Here is a 16,860-nt window from a genome sequence, read left to right on the forward strand (position 1 = left end):
CTCGATGTTGCAGCTGCAGAACCTTTTGAGGATCTTAGGACAGATGCCAAATCTTTTTAGTTTCCTGAGGGGGAATAGGTTTTGTCGTGCCTTCTTCACGACTGTCTTGGTGTGCTTGGACCATTCTAGTTTGTTGTTGATGTGGACACCGAGTAACTTGAAGCTCTCAACCTGCTCCACTACAGCCTCATCGATGAGAATGGGGGCATGCTCGCTCCTCCTTTTCCTGTCGTCCACAATCATCTCCTCAGTCTTGGTTACGTTGAGGGATAGCTTGGCACCACACAGCCAGGTCTCTGACTTCCTCCCTGTAGGCTGTCTCGCCGTTGTCTGTGATCAGGCCTACCACTGTTGTGTTGTCTGCAAACTTAATGATGGTGTTGGAGTCATTCCTGGCCATGCAGTCGTGGGTGAACATGGAGTACAGGAGGGGACTGAGCACACACCCCTGGGGAGCTCCAGCGTTGAGGATCAGCATGGCAGAAGTGTTGCTACCTACCCTCACCACCTGGGGGCGGCCCGTCAGGAAGTCTAGGATCCAGTAACAGAGGGAGGAGTCCCAGGGTCCTTAGCTTAGTGATGAGCTTTGCGGGTACTATGGTGTTGAACGCTGAGCTGTAGTCAGCTACACATATTGAGACAGATGGGCGTTGTTTCCCTAACTCAGATGATTTCTACATGACATTCAGCCACTTGCGTATTGACCTAAAATTATGAAAACACAGAGAGACAAAATATAAATTATTTTATTATTTTTATTTTTATTGGTCAAATACTTGGGGAAGCCTGGCTTCCCTTGGCATCCATGAATACACACCACTGTATATTTCACGGAGAAACCCGCCCCACGTTTGGTGTCAGTATAACCGGTGGGATTTGAACCCAGGCCCCACTCTAATCAAAATGCTTGTTTATGTCACAGCTGAGAGTGGACGAGTTTGAGTCCAACGTGAACGAGATCAAGGACCCCTTCCCGCCTGCTGACTTCCCTGGTAAAACCCGTTCGCTCAAACACCTCTAGGCACATTCATGTCAATCTAATCTGGATCTCAGAGAACTCCGAATTTAGAACGTGGCACGTTTCCTGTTCATTCTTTCATCCAGGTGATGATGAGGAGGAGGAGCCTGATATCCCTGACACCCCGAGGCCACGGCCAATGGCAGACCTGCAGCTGAAGGAGGAGGTGGTGCCTATTCCAGAGGCCAGCTCCTTCTATATCTTTAGCTCTGATAACAAGTAATGATGATTATGGTGATGATTATGGGGATGATGATGTACTTGCTAAGACTATGATATGTTGTTGTTTATCTGCCTTATAGTTGAATCCACTGACTTGGGGTCACTCTGGAAAAGACCATCTGCCAAATGACCAAAAATGTACTGATGATGGTGGTGATGATGAATGGACTACAATGAATGCATTATGATGTTGGCATTATGTGGTTGTTTTAGCCTCCTTACTTGGCTGTCAGTCACTCTGCATAACAGTGTCTGCAGTTAAATTCCTGTGACGTAAATGGTGTCCCCCTCCAGGATCCGTAAGCTGTGCCACCGCATCATCAACGCCACCGCCTTCACCAATATCATCCTCCTCTTCATCCTCCTCAGCAGCATCTCCCTGGCTGCCGAGGACCCTATCGACCCCATGTCCTTCAGGAACCAGGTGCTCACAGACATGCGTGCTCTGCCTGCTGTATCATTCACCTCCTTATTGCAGATGGAAAAGCATTTGTTTCAGTAAAGCCGAAAGGGAAGGAATTTTGACCAAAATAACTGACACAAAGGGGTTTTCTCTGCTTCATGGCATCACTGTCTTTAACCTACGCAGCATGACTGCAAGACTGCACGGAGTACCACGTTAGAGATTCTGCTAAAGAGCTCTGGCGCGCTACTAGGCTGAAATTAATCCGCCCACGTTGTCATGTTGCCCTGTTTCCCCTGTGTAGGTGCTGGCCTCCGCTGATGTGGTCTTCACCTCAGTGTTCACTGTGGAAGTTGTCCTCAAGGTAACCAGGCATTGTCGGCTCCACTACTAGTAGCTGTACTGGATTAGAAAGGCACTTTTCTAAATTGGATCATGTCTTACATGTTTACATGCACCTTTTCTGCAGCAATGGTACATTGGTAATGTGACAAACTCTCTCGACATTATGTTACATCCACTTTAACCTGCACCGCAGCCCTATTCAACTATATAGCTGTGAGTTCATGTGGGTTAATTGTTTGTTGGTTTGAGAGGGTTTATGTCTCAACCAATCTCGTCATCTTTAGTATCCTTCCGCCTCTACTCCAGATGACCGTATATGGCGCCATCATGCACCCTGGCTCCTTCTGTCGGAACTCCTTTAATATCCTGGATCTGATTGTGGTCAGCGTATCCCTCCTCTCCATGCTCATGGAGTAAGTAGTCCCTGGGAATGTATAATGTCATTCAAATCCTGTGGCACAACAGAATCTATTCCATAATGCTTGATGTAGCTTCAGTTATGAGTGTGTCTCTCTCTAGAAATACAGACTATAGACAAGTCAAGTGTGAGATGTGGTGCCTGCCCTATCTAGGTCCAGTGCTATCTCTGTGGTGAAGATCCTCAGGGTGTTGAGGGTGCTGAGGCCCCTAAGGGCCATCAACAGGGCCAAGGGCCTCAAGGTGAGCTTACCTGTGCTCTCTACCCCTCACTTCTACCCCTCAAAACTACTCCTTACCTGCTCCTCTGACACTATATTCACATTCTCATAGTTTTTTTTTACATGTTCCCATTACCTAACACACCAAACGCAACTCTTTGACCAACCCAGCAGCCAGATGTTTTTCTAGTTCTGGTCCTGAAGTACCCGTCTGATAGGCTGGTTTCTGCTGTCTCTTGTGGTCTAGCATGTGGTCCAGTGTGTTTTTGTGGCCATCAAAACCATTGGCAACATCGTGCTGGTCACCATGCTGCTAGACTTCATGTTCGCCTGCATTGGAGTCCAGCTCTTCAAGGTGAGCTCTAGATAGGGATGTATGGTAATTTATAGGGATGTATGGTAATTTATAGGGATGTATGGTAATTTATAGGGATGTATGGTAATTTATAGGGATGTATGGTAATTTATAGGGATGTATGGTTGTTTATAGGGATGTGTGGTAGTTTATAGGGATGTATGGTAGTTTATAGGGATGTATGGTAGTTTATAGGGATGTATGGTAGTTTATAGGGATGTATGGTAATTTATAGGGATTTATCATTGTTTATTTTTATTCATTTTTTATTTCACCTTTATTTAAACAGATAGGCCCGTTGAGAACAAGTTCTCATTTACAACTGCTACCTGGCCAAATAAAGCAAAGCAGTGCGACAAAAACAACACAGAAACAAACGTACAGTCAATAACACAATAGAAAAATCTGTACACATTGAGTGCAAATTAAATAAGGAGGTAAGGCAATAAATAGGCCAATAGTGGCAATTTACACTGGAGGGATATATGTGCAGATGAGGATGTGCAAGTAGAAATACTGTGGTGCAAAAGAGCAGAAAAACAAAAACAAATATGTGGATAAGGTAGGTAGTTGATTGGATGGGCTATTTACAGATGGGCTGTGTACAGCTGCAAGCTGCTCTGACAGCTGATGCCGAAAGTTAGTGATGGAGATATGTCTCCAATTTCAGTTATTTTTGCAATTCGTTCCAGTCATTGGCAGCAGAAAACTGGAAGGAAAGGCGACCAAAGGAGGTTTTGGCTTTGGGGATGACCAGTGAAATATACCTGCTGGAGCGCGTGCTATGGGTGGGTGTTGCTATGGTGTCCAGTAAACTGAGATAAGGGGGAGCTTTACCCAGCATAGACTTATAGATGACCTGTAGATGACCTGGAGCCAGTGGGTTTGGTGACGAATATGTAGCGAGGACCAGCCAACGAGATCATACATGTTGTAGTGGTGGGTAGTATATGGGGCATTGGTGACAAAACGGTTGGCACTGCGATTGACTGCATCCAAGTAGAGTGTTGGAGGCTATTTAGTAAATGACATCGCGAAAGTCAAGGATCGGTAGGATGTATGGTAATTTATAGGGATGTATGATAATTTATCGGGATGTATGATAATTTATCGGGATGTATGGTTGTTTAAAGGGATTAAAGGTTGTTTATAACGATGTATGGTCATTTATAGGGATGTGTGGTAATTTATAGGGATGTACTGTAATTTATATGGATGTATGGTAATTTAAATGAATGCATGGTAGTTTATAGGGATGTATGGTAATTTATAGGGAAGTATGGTAGTTTATAGGGATGTATGGTAGTTTATATGGATGTATTGTAGTTTATAGGGATGTCATTTATAAGGATGTATGGAAATTTATAGGGATGTATGGTAATTTATATGGATGTATAGTAGTTTTTGGGATGTATGGTAGTTTATAGGAATTTATGGTAGTTTATAGCGATGTATGGTCATTGGTATGGTAATTTATAAGGATGTATGCCAATTTTTTGGAATGTATGGTAATTTATAGGGATGTATGGTAAATTATGGGGATATATGGTCATTTATATGGATGCATGGTAATTTATATGGATGCATGGTAGTTTATAAGGATGTATGGTAGTTAATAGGGATGTATGGTAGTTTATAGGGATGTAATTTATAAGGATGTATGGTAATTTATAGGGATGTATGGTCATTTTTAGGGATGTATGGTCGTTTATACACCTGATGATCAAAACAGAAGTCCACACACAGTCAAAGCTAATATTCTCGCTCATGTTCTGTATGTATGTGTTCATGTTCATCCCTGCAGGGCAAATTCTATGCCTGCACAGATCCTGACAAAATGACAGAGGAGGAGTGCAAGTAAGAGAGTGCAGTGATATTGTTTATTCCCTCGCACACAACATTGCATGAAAGTACAGAATGGAGCATGACATTAGTCCTGCGTTCTCTGCCACACTCTCCTCTCCCATGTACTCTCTTTCACTCAGTTCTCTTTATTTCTTTCATTTTTTTATTTCTTTATCTCTTTCTCTTTCTCTCTCCCTCCCTCGCTCTCTCCTTCTCAGGGGCAACTACATTAGGTACCAGGAAGGTGCCATCCATCCGATGACCATCCATAAGAGAGAATGGATCAATGCAGAGCTCAACTTTGACAACATCCTCGAAGGCATGCTGGCTCTCTTCACTGTCTCCACCTTCGAGGGCTGGCCAAAGTGAGACATACATAGAAGCTTAGGATTTTGTATCTATCACATGGCATGCCTAGTAAAGTACTATGGAACACATAACAATGTATGTCATGCTTGCTCAAATGCCTGTGTGTGTGTGTGTGTGTGTGTGTGTGTGTGTGTGTGTGTGTGTGTGTGTGTGTGTGTGTGTGTGTGTGTGTGTGTGTGCGTGCGCGTGTGTGTGTGTGTGTGTAGGTTGCTCTACAAGGCCATAGACTCTAACATGGAAGATGTGGGTCCGGTGTACAACAACCGCATCGCCATCTCCATCTTCTTCATCGTCTACCTCATCCTCATCGCTTTCTTCATGATGAACATTTTCGTGGGTTTCGTCATCGTTACATTTCAGGAGCAGGGAGAGCAGGAGTACAAGAACTGCGAGCTGGATAAGAACCAGGTGTGTGTATCTGGGTGTGTGTGTGTGTGTCTCTCTCTCTCTGTTTTGTTTGTTGTTCTAACACACAGCCGTGTGTAACCCCTCTGTGTCCTGTCGTCCCTCTGACAGCGTGCGTGTGTCGAGTACGCCCTGAAAGCCCGGCCGCTGCGCTGCTACATTCCTAAGAACCCGTACCAGTACAACGTGTGGTACATCGTCACCTCCTGCTACTTTGAGTACCTGATGTTCCTGCTCATCATGCTGAACACCATGTGTCTGGGGATGCAGGTAACACTATTGGAGGTGGTTCAGGGAACCTTCTCATTTCAAATACTAAAACGGGATTCTTTGAAAGGACTTCTCCTGCGTCACATCAATACGATGGCCCCTGCGAGATGTTCCTACTACATATGTCCATCCCTTCTCCATACCTAGGAGGTCTGTTTTTTTGGGAGGGGGGTACACCCTTGAAAACAAGATGGGCATCTCAAGAGATTTCATCCTGGAAAATGACAAATCAAATAATATTAATGAATAAATATCTTCCCTTTTTCATTTCCTTCTTCTCTTCCCCCTCTCTCTTCTCCCACAGCACTGTAACCAGTCGACCCATGTGACCGACCTGTCAGACATGCTGAATGTGATCTTCACTGTGCTCTTCACTGTGGAGATGGTCCTCAAACTCATGGCCTTCAAAGCTAAGGTCAGTGGTCCATAACCATGTCCTGAATGCACTACACTTCCCAAGATGCCTTGCAAGTCTATGTGGGATCACAATGAATAATAGCACAGTGGTAATAGCACAGTGGTTATGTACAGTAGCAACTTCGTACTTCTTCTTTGTGTGTTGCCCTCTTCTCAAACTCATGACCATCAAGGTTCAGAGCTGGAGTGTCTGTAGGTTAAGATACCTTTTACACACACACACACACACACACACACACACACACACACACACACACACACACACACACACACACACACACACACACACACACACACACACACACACACACACACACACACACACGTGATGAATATCTTTCCTTCCCCCTAGGGTTACTTTGGAGACCCTTGGAACGTCTTTGACTTTGTCATCGTCATCGGCAGCGTCGTTGACGTCATCCTGAGTGAAGTCGATGTGAGTATTGCCATTGCGTAATGTTATTCTGAAATATGTAAGTATTGTTATGTACTGAAATATGTTATGTACTGTAATACTCACAATCCCCACTGTTCCTAAAATGTTTAGGTTTACTAAACAGTTCAGGTGGACCCACTGTGCATTTTTGTCTTCACATTTTGATAAGGCTGAGGAAAATCTACAGATATTTCACAATAAAAGCTCTGTCCTGTCATCTGACTTTCTGGACTGTGTTTACACCCCTGTCTGACACCCCACCCACTTAGAGAAACTCAGGACAGGCTCCCCTGTCAGAACTCGGCCCCAATAATAGCACTGAGGATGCGGTCAGTATTCGCCAAGGGGTAACCCTCACACTACCACCCACCTCTGCCCGGCTGCACCCTCAACCCCCCGAACACACCATCCTCCTGAAGCCCTGCAGCACGTGGCTGGAGCTTTCCTCACCCACCTGCCACGCCTTGAACACCACACCACACCCTGTCTGCTTGGTTACTTTATGCCCCTAACATAATAACTGTTTGGTCATTTCCCTCATTGCTTTTACTGTTTGAGACTGAGAGGGCTGATTCCAGATCAGTTGTTAAGGGCAGAAAACAACCGCTGTCACCTTGTTTCACCTCCCACCACCATGTGTCCAGCGAACTGTCAATCATTCCTACTAGTAAGTAAGAGATTGACATCCTTCTGTGGTTTTTACTGTGATTCCTGTACGAGGGACTGAGTCAACAGGTTTGGCGTCAGGCTCTAGATTTAAAGCAGCATTTCACATGTTTCGCTTCGGAAAAGTAAACGTAATTTTAGAAAACATAATGTTAACTCAAGTTGCCATTACAGTAAACCTTCAGAAGACCCCATCAACCATTTTCACATCTTCACCCCTCAGCCGTCATCCAGTCGTATATTACAACGTTGTCCTTTTTTTGTGCTCAAATGCATTCTCTCCCTCTCTCTCCCCCTTACTGCAGTCTTTCGTCCTCCATTTTCTCCTCCACCTTTGCCACCTTTGCCCCACGCAAAGCTGGCCCTGTCCCCTTTCGCCACTTCCTGTTCCACCACCTGGGTCTGATGTCACTTCATGTCTGACTTCACGTCCTGTGTCTCCCGTCTCTCCCCCTCACAGGCAGCCCTGGCCTCCTCTGGAGGACTGTACTGTCTCCACGGCTGCGCTGTAATTATTTGCCCGTAGACACTGAAAGAGCATTGCATGAAATCGCATGAAACATTGCATAAAACTCTGCGTTAGCATTGTTTATTCATTGTACCAGACATTGCGTTGCAAATTGTTAGATACTACTAAACTGTTGGAGCTAGGAACACAAGCATTTCGCTACACCCACAAATAACATCGGCTAAATGTGTGCATGTGACCAATAGAATTTGATTTGATTTGATCTTCAGTCTCAGTAAAATCCAGGACAAGAAGCATTTTCAGCTGTTTATTTCTTTGGTGCCTTCAGGAGGTGAACCCAATGCAAGCGATAGCAGATTCTGAAAATGCCCGTGTGTCAATCACTTTCTTCCGACTGTTCCGTGTGATGCGTCTGGTGAAACTGCTAAACCGTTCTGAAGGGATCCGGAACCTTCTGTGGACCTTCATCAAGTCCTTACAGGTCAGAGTTCACTCTGTTTCTTTGCCTTTCATTCTGTAAGATTCACAAGTCTCATTCTGTAAGATTCACATTTCTTTGCCTTTCACAAGTCTCAGGATTTGATTGGACAGTGTCTGACTATGTAATTGGTTGTTGTGCTGCAGGCCCTGCCCTACGTCGCCCTGCTCATCCTCATGCTGTTCTTCATCTATGCTGTGGTTGGGATGCAGGTATTGGACACACACACACACACATACACACACACACACGTACAGCACTCTCAGATGAGATGTATGTGTGTGTCTCCTGCAGATATTTGGTAAGATAGCGCTAATAGACGGGACGTACATCAACAGGAACAATAACTTCCAGACGTTCCCCCATGCTGTGCTGCTGCTCTTTAGGTGGGTGATCTGATCCATCAGTCCACTAACTCTGTTTCCATTTTCTTCCATTGCCTTTGCAAGTTGTACTGTCTCTCTATCCACTACCCCCTCTCTCCCTCTTCATACCCCTCTCTCTCCCCCTTCCCCTCTCTCCTGCTTCCTCCCTCTCACTATCTCTCGCTCTTTCTATCCCTCACCCCTCTCTCTCTCTCGCTCCAGGTGTGCGACAGGTGAGGCGTGGCAGGAAGTAATGTTGGCGTGTCTGTATGGGAAGAGGTGTGACCCTAAGTCAGACTACCTGCCTGGGGAGGAGATGACCTGTGGAGCCAGCTTCGCCATCATCTACTTCATGAGCTTCTACATGCTCTGTGCCTTCCTGGTGAATGACACACACACATGCATACACATATACACACATTTGCATGCTGAGACATACATTCACACACACACACACACACACACACACACACACACACACACACACACACACACACACACACACACATATGATGCTGTTGTCCTCCACAGATCATCAACCTGTTTGTGGCGGTCATCATGGACAACTTTGACTACCTTACACGTGATTGGTCCATCCTGGGTCCTCATCACCTGGACGAGTTCAGGAAGATCTGGGCAGAGTACGACCCAGAGGCCACGTAAGTGTGTGTGTGTGTGTTTGTTGCCCCTTAATTTACTATATATGGACGGTATAAATGGGGCTTACAGGTTTATCTTATGACTCGTCTTTTTATCCTATTATCAGTGTACTGCAGTTAGATTATTTACAGTAGCTGTTGTTTCCCCTCCTGTTCTGCAGGGGGCGTATTAAGCACCTGGACGTGGTGACTCTGCTCCGTAGGATCCAGCCTCCTCTGGGTTTTGGAAAGTTCTGCCCCCATAGAGTAGCCTGCAAGGTGAGAGATACAGGAGGGAATCTGTTCAATTATTGTATGTGTTAATTTAACATATCTATTAAGGCAGCAGACACCTTTTTTTAAATGTCTTTATTGATTCTGCCTGTAGAGACTGGTGTCCATGAACATGCCACTCAACAGTGACGGAACGGTCACCTTTAACGCTACGCTGTTCGCACTGGTCAGGACCGCACTGAAGATCAAGACTGAAGGTGTTTGTGTGTGTGTGTCAGTCAATTACAGAGTACTGTAGTCAGTGACTGGTCCAATTGAAAGTGGTGTATTAATATCCCCGGCCTCACTGTTGCTGTCTCATTGGTCAGGCAACTTTGAGAAGGCCAATGAGGAGCTGAGGGCCATCATCAAGAAGATCTGGAAACGCACCAGTATGAAGCTGCTGGACCAGGTCATCCCACCAATCGGAGGTGAGTTCAAACATTCTATCGTAATCCTCAACTTTATGGTCCAACAACAAGCCGTTCATTCTAATTTGCTGCCATTTTTTTATGGGTGTGTGTTTGTGTGTGTGTCAGATGATGAGGTGACCGTGGGGAAGTTCTACGCCACCTTCCTGATCCAGGACTACTTCAGGAAGTTGAAGAAGAGACAGGAGGAGTACTATGGCTTCCGCCCCACCAAGAAGAACGCCAAGAATGAGATACAGGTGAGACCTTAGCCACGTCAGAATTTGATAATTGCATACCTTCTAGTTATCTTAATGACCTGGAATATAAATGTCATCTAAACTTTTTATGAATTATCTAACAAGTCTTAATTGGTATCCCCTCACCATCTCTCTCTCGTTCTCTCTCTCTCTCTCTCGCTCTCTCGCGCTCTCTCTCTCGCTCTCTCGCTCTCTCTATCTATCTTCCAGGCAGGTCTGAGGAGCATTGAGGAGGAGGAGGCTCCAGAGCTGCAGAGAGCCATCTCCGGAGACCTGATGAACGAGGAGGAGATGGACAGAGCCATGGAGGACGCAGCGGAGGAGGGTATCTTCAGGGTAAGAGGAGAGAGGGAGTGGGGGGGAAAGAGAGGAGCGTGGGGAGAAAGTGAGTGAGGCGGAAAGAGAGGAGGGAGGACAAGTTGAGGGTGAGAAGAAAGAGAATAAAACTCCTCTCTATTGTGAAATGTTGTTCCTTTCATCCTCCCAGCGGGCGGGCGGTCTGTTTGGGAACCACGTTGATTCCTTCACCATGGAGGAAGGAACCCGTGACCCTAACGCTACACAGGTCATCATTTCATCATTTCAACCATTTCAGTATTAACACTTACAGTGTAATGTAACCTTCTTCGGACTCAAAGTGCTTTACATGGTATGGACCCTGAGTTTTTCCAGATCATGTCGACAGGAAAAACTCCTGTCCCGATGGAGGTAACTCACCTGTCTGTGTCTCCATGCAGGTGACCAGCCAGCGGCCCCTGCAGATGAGCAGATCAGACGACGGGGAGGCTACCAGTTCACCTGCCTACCATGCAAACGAGGACTTCTTCCCCTCAACGCCTAACAAAACCAATAACAACAATGTCAACAACAATGCCGGGGAGAGGTGAGTGTGTGTGTGTGTGAGTGGTCATTTTGTGTGTTTTGTGTGTTTGTTTTCCTTAGCTGAGAGGTCACACTACATAGTAATAAAGCAAGGGGTTAACAAGCTGATTCTTTGTCCTTCTGTAGCTTTTCTTGTGGGACATATGACCGAGTTCAGGTCTATACCATCTCAACCAGCAGAAGTCCCCCAGACAGAGACTGGCAGCTGCAGATAGTAGCTGGACCCAGGCAGGACGCTGAGCCCCACAGAGAGCCGCTCAGCCTCCAGCAGGTCCAGGGCCCAGAAAGCGCCTTCGATACACTTATACAGGAGGTGAGTGGAGAGACCAGACACTGCATTTCGTACATACTGAATTCATATTGTATTAATGACATTGACATGGAACACTGATCAAAACTCATTTTGAATCAGACAGAGTCATTCTCTCTCTTCTCATGTCTTTCACTTCTGTTAGGTCTTGATAAACGGTGGGTTTGAGAGCTTGGCCAGGGACCCTCGTTTTGTGTCGGTGACGAAACGGGAAATGGCTGAAGCGTTGAACTTTGACCCTGTGGACATGGAAAGTTCCGCCACTGAGCTTATGAATGGTCGCAGAGGGAGCGTTGTCACACGTCCAATCAGGCCCCCTCGCAGATCACAGAGAAAGGCCAACCAATCAACAACACCCAGGGATGTTGTGTAGGCCAATAGGTCTGTCTGGCGTAGCAGCATAATAAAGAGACACGTGAATATGTTAAAATGTAAGCAAGGTTTGAAATTATTATGCTTTAGTCAAATATGATATCTGTTTTGGCTTCTTGCAGTCAAATTGCAGTCTACAAATGATTTGTAATTATGTTCCGTTCCCCCGACCATCACTCAAGAAAAATCGTCATGAGGCCAAATCAAGCTGCCTCATTGGGTGCTTTTCATAGCGAGTGATATCATCTGATTGCTTAAGCAGGCTTTATGAATCCAGTGTTGTCGTGATATTCTGACTTTGGATGATTTCTCTCTTGGTTGATATAAAGACTTTCCCCGGAAGAGAGCAGACTTACGATATGTGAACATTTCTTTACCATGTTATGTTCACAGAACAGGCTCCTGTTCGGACATACTTTGAGTTGAGTTCAGGTGAACATCCCGTCGTCCCGATTAAACATGTTCTCGAGTCTCAACTTAAGGAAGTTTTGCTTGCATAAAACATAGGCCCTGTTTAAAAACTAGTGTCTTTCCCTCCATCCTTGAAGTAATCAATAATGCACCTGTAGTTGGGTATGTACTGAATACGGTTGTCTGAGTGATTAGCTCAAAGAGGAAGGGAAGGTTGTGTTTTCTAAGTATTCTTGCAGGGTCCGGACGTTACTTTTCAGGGGACATTCTTTGAATTCTGTCATGGCGACAAGGCAAGACATAGCTGGGTCAGGATGTCTCTGGGCTGGATCATGTATATACGGTGTCCATATTAGGACCATCTCAGGATGTAAGCTGTGTTGACAAAGCTAACGGGCATGTTCAAGATACACACATTCTGTACAGATCTCCACATATCAACATGTATTCACAATGCCTGGACTTTTTTTTGCTATAAAATCCCATATCTCAAAAATGTACATCATCTCCAGCACGGAGAGGATGACCATGCAGTGTAACATGGGAGAAAAGCCTTGTGGTGTAGGGTAGTCACCAGCTGGCCATGCTACTGTAGAATGTAGAAGTGCAAATAAGAGGATGTGGTTAAAGACGAGGTTAGGATGAAGAGTAAGGTTAGGGTCAATGGTTGGGATTGTATTTGTGGTTAGTGAGCAGTGTGTATGAGACATGGACAACTTATGGTATAGTATACAAAGGGTTTAAAGTCCTCCCTGTAGATGGCATTTTGTCTGTTCTTCTATTTTCTTTTTGAGGTAGGGCGATTTGGTTGAAACCTACAGCCTTTATTATGAAAATTAAATGTTTGATTACTTATAAAGAATAATAATTGTCGTACCTGTAACCCCCCCCCCCTCCCCCAACTAAATAAATTCTAAATAAAACAATTTGGTACAACATTTTTGAATTCATTGTTGTTTAAGTATTTAAAGTGACTATCTTCAGTTCAAACAATAACAGAGCAGCTACCTCACCCCTGTTTTGGTAAACGGCTGAGGGATGGGGCTGGAGAAATGTAACCACTCTCAAATTCATAGACAGAACTATGGATTAGAGGGAATACCTAGTAAATTGTGCAACTAAATGCATTCAACCCGAAATGTGTCTTTGGCATTTAACCCAACCACTCTGAATCAGAGAGGTGCGTGGGCTGCCTCAATCAACATTGTTGGGGGTTAAATGCCTTGCTCAAGGGCAGATTTTTTTCACCTTGCTCGCTTTGGGATTCGAAACAGCAACCTTTCGGTTACTGGCCCAACCCTCTCAACCGCTAGGCTACCTGCCAGACTGACCATCAAATCAAATCATATCAAAAGTGTTTATAAAGCACTTCTTACATCAGCTGATATCTCAAAGTGCTGCACAGAAACCCAGCCTAAAACCCCAAACAGCAAACGGTGGCTAGGGAAAACTCCCTAGAAAGGCCAGATCCTAGGAAGAAACCTAGAGAGGAACCAGGCTATGAGGGGTGGCCAGTCCTCTTCTGGCTGTGCCGGGTGGAGATTATAACAGAGCATGGCCAAGATGTTCAAAGATGACCAGCAGGGTCAAATAATAATAATCACAGTGGATGTCGAGGGTGCAACAGGTCAGGTTCATAGCTGATCATTCACTCTATTCATTCACTCTACCTCTCCTCCTGTCTCTAGAGAGTTGAAAACAGCAGGTCTGGGACAGGTAGCATGTCAGGTAACAGGTCAGGGTTCCATAGCCGCAGGCAGAACAGTTGAAACAGGAGCAGCAGCATGGCCAGGTGGACTGGGGACAGCAAGGAGTCATCAGGCCAGGTAGTCCTGAGGCATGGTTCTAGGGCTCAGGTCCTCCGAGAGAGAGAGAAAGAGAGAAAGAAAGAGAGAAAGAGCATACTTAAATTCACACAGGACACCGGATAAGACAGGAGAAATACTCCAGATATAATAGACTGACCCTATCCCCCCGACATGTAAACTATTGCAGCATAAATACTGGAGGCAGAGACAGGAGGGGTCGGAGACACTATGGCCCCATCCGACGAAACCGCCGGACAGAGCCAAACAGGCAGGATATAAACCCACCCACTTTGCCAAAGCACAGCCACCACACCACTAGAAGGATCACTTCAACCACCAATTTACCATCCTGAGACAAGGCAGAGTATAGCCCACAAAGATCTCCGCCACGGCACAACCCAAGGGGGGGGCGCCAACCCAGACAGGAAGATCATGTCAGTGACTCAACCCACTCAAGTGACGCACCTCTCCTAGGGACGGCATGGAAGAGCACCAGTAAGCCAGTGACTCAGCCTCTGTAATAGGGTTAGAGGCAGAGAATCCCAGTGGAGAGAGGGGAACCGGCCAGGCAGAGACAGCAAGGTGCCTTTCCGTTCACCTTCACACTCCTGGGCCAGACTACACTCAATTATAGGACCTACTGAAGAGATGAGTCTTCAATAAAGACTTAAAGGTTGAGACCAAGTCTGCCTCTCACACATGGGTAGGCAGACCATTCCATAAAAAATGGAGCTCTATAGGAGCTCCATGATATCAACAAATATAGTTGTAAGAATGTTTTGAAGGTACAGCGTTTGTTTACTCCAGCATTGGAGTAAAACAATCTTGTAATTTGGGTCGGGTAGGGTTAATAAGGCATTTATAAGTTATATTCTTCAAGTATTAATATGTATATCATTTGTTAGAAAGTCCACACATGCATATAGCAATCACAGATTGTCCCTTTTAAAAGCTTAAAAGTGATTAGGTTGTATTTCAAGAGGTAGTGAGTGGTATTGTCTTTTTAATGATTCATCTGTAATTTGGTTAAATAGAGGCAAAATAAAATAGCCGTAGTGTGATGAAGGCAAAAAAGAAGATAAAATAACATTTGCATCTCAATAAGTTTTGAATGATATAATCTGGTGTTCCCACGGGCCTTTTAAACAAAGTAAAGGTGTGTAATGTGTATAATGTGTAGCCTATACTCAGTGGTGATTTTAGCATGTAACTCTTGATGGGGCAAAAAAACAATACAAGTAGGATATATGCTAGCAAATCCACAAGACTAAACAATAGATTAATTGCTCTATAACAGTAACAAACGGTGCCCACAAACGGCCTACATAAAGCTGTCCCAACAAGCAGTCCCAACATCTTATAACTGCTACACCTGGCTATCAGCGGAGCCTTGTCTGGCAGCGAAACAGTTCATTCAGCCTCATTTAGCTGATATGGCTGACTTGCTTAAACAAATGTGGTTTCTAATGACAAGTGAGATGTACAAACTATGGCATAAAGGGGAAGACAAGCAGATTTTTAAATATATTTTTTTAACTAGGCAAGTTAGTTAAGAACAAATTCTTATTTTCAATGACAGCCTAGGAACAGTGGGTTAACTGCCATGTTCAGGGGCAGAACGGCAGATTTGTATCTTGTCAGCTCGGGAATTGAACTTTCAACCTTTCGGTTACTAGCCCAACGCTCTATAAGATGCAATCTGTCATTTCGATTAAGACATTAATGAGCGAGTTAGGACAGGCGTAGTCAATATAACTATTTGTTTAGCACTTTCGAAATGTACAGCGACAGAATTCAGAACATCTGCCGTTCTTACAGTGTTCTCCCTGAACACCAAGTCAGAACAGTTGGCGAAATTAAAAGGGGTAAATAGACCAAATTATTTGGGTGAGGCGCATGGGCTACTAACACCTTACTACACAACATTTACTTAGTATTACTTTCTTAGCTACAGTATACATATCTCCCTGGTATTTTACATAATTTATGCAGCAGTGTAACGGATGTGAAACGGCTCGCTAGTTAGCGGTGATGCACGCTAAATAGCGTTTCAATCGGTGACGTCACTTGCTCTGAGACCTTGAAGTAGTGGTTCCCCATTCTCTGCAAGGCTTTTGTGGAGCGATGGGTAACGATGCTTCGTGGGTGACTGTTGTTGATGTGTGCAGAGGGTCCCTGGTTTGCGCCCGGGTATGGGCGAGGGGACGGTCTAAAGTTATACTGTTACATTGGTGCCGTGACCCGGATCACTGGTTGCTGCGGAAAAAGGAGGAGGTCAAAAGGGGGGTGAGTGTAACTGATGTGAAACGGCTAGCTAGTTAGCGGTGATGCATGCTAAATAGCATTTCAATCGGTGACGTCACTTGCTCTGAGACCTTGAAGTAGTGGTTCCCGCAGCTTTTGTGGAGCTATGTGTAACGATGCTTTGTGGGTGACTGTTGTTGATGTGTGCAGAGGATCCCTGGTTCGCACCCGGGTATGGGCGAGGGAACGGTCTAAAGTTATACTGTTACAGCAGCTTACAGCAGGACTCACCTTGGTGTGCTGTGCTCACTTGAACATGGTGTGGCGGTCCTTTGTGGGCAAATTTTGTCATCAAAGTCTGGCATTCTTTGGATTTATGGTGCTTTCAAAACAACTGGGAACTCTGAGAAAAACAAGGTTGAATCACGATTATGTCATTGATCTATAGGTCGTAGCTCTAGAAAGAGGCTGGATTTACAGCGCAGCGCTCCATATTTTCTGCTGGCTTGCCCCACCACCCCAGAAAGCACTGAATTAGGCTGAAACACCTG

The 16,860-nt window shown here is 45.1% G+C and overlaps 1 protein-coding gene across 1 annotated transcript in view; it reads left to right on the forward strand.

Moving 5' to 3' along the window:
- Positions 1-13,175, forward strand: part of LOC135539711 (dihydropyridine-sensitive L-type skeletal muscle calcium channel subunit alpha-1-like) — a 31,333-nt gene extending 18,158 nt beyond the window's left edge. The window contains exons 15-42 of the mRNA XM_064965773.1: positions 923-992; positions 1,105-1,237; positions 1,535-1,664; positions 1,948-2,007; positions 2,295-2,401; positions 2,561-2,648; positions 2,874-2,981; positions 4,786-4,838; positions 5,045-5,191; positions 5,402-5,603; positions 5,712-5,870; positions 6,175-6,285; positions 6,640-6,723; positions 7,850-7,897; positions 8,187-8,339; positions 8,483-8,548; positions 8,631-8,722; positions 8,924-9,083; positions 9,233-9,360; positions 9,522-9,618; positions 9,728-9,830; positions 9,942-10,043; positions 10,152-10,282; positions 10,493-10,618; positions 10,770-10,847; positions 11,020-11,165; positions 11,291-11,477; positions 11,620-13,175. Coding sequence (XP_064821845.1) covers positions 923-992; positions 1,105-1,237; positions 1,535-1,664; positions 1,948-2,007; positions 2,295-2,401; positions 2,561-2,648; positions 2,874-2,981; positions 4,786-4,838; positions 5,045-5,191; positions 5,402-5,603; positions 5,712-5,870; positions 6,175-6,285; positions 6,640-6,723; positions 7,850-7,897; positions 8,187-8,339; positions 8,483-8,548; positions 8,631-8,722; positions 8,924-9,083; positions 9,233-9,360; positions 9,522-9,618; positions 9,728-9,830; positions 9,942-10,043; positions 10,152-10,282; positions 10,493-10,618; positions 10,770-10,847; positions 11,020-11,165; positions 11,291-11,477; positions 11,620-11,847 — 3,297 coding nt within the window. The 3' untranslated portion in view covers positions 11,848-13,175. The remainder of the gene's footprint in view (positions 1-922; positions 993-1,104; positions 1,238-1,534; positions 1,665-1,947; positions 2,008-2,294; positions 2,402-2,560; positions 2,649-2,873; positions 2,982-4,785; positions 4,839-5,044; positions 5,192-5,401; positions 5,604-5,711; positions 5,871-6,174; positions 6,286-6,639; positions 6,724-7,849; positions 7,898-8,186; positions 8,340-8,482; positions 8,549-8,630; positions 8,723-8,923; positions 9,084-9,232; positions 9,361-9,521; positions 9,619-9,727; positions 9,831-9,941; positions 10,044-10,151; positions 10,283-10,492; positions 10,619-10,769; positions 10,848-11,019; positions 11,166-11,290; positions 11,478-11,619) is intronic.
- Positions 13,176-16,860: the final 3,685 nt, after the last annotated feature.

This window comes from Oncorhynchus masou, chromosome 5 (assembly GCF_036934945.1).
Source record: "Oncorhynchus masou masou isolate Uvic2021 chromosome 5, UVic_Omas_1.1, whole genome shotgun sequence".
Taxonomy (NCBI): Eukaryota; Metazoa; Chordata; class Actinopteri; order Salmoniformes; family Salmonidae; genus Oncorhynchus; species Oncorhynchus masou.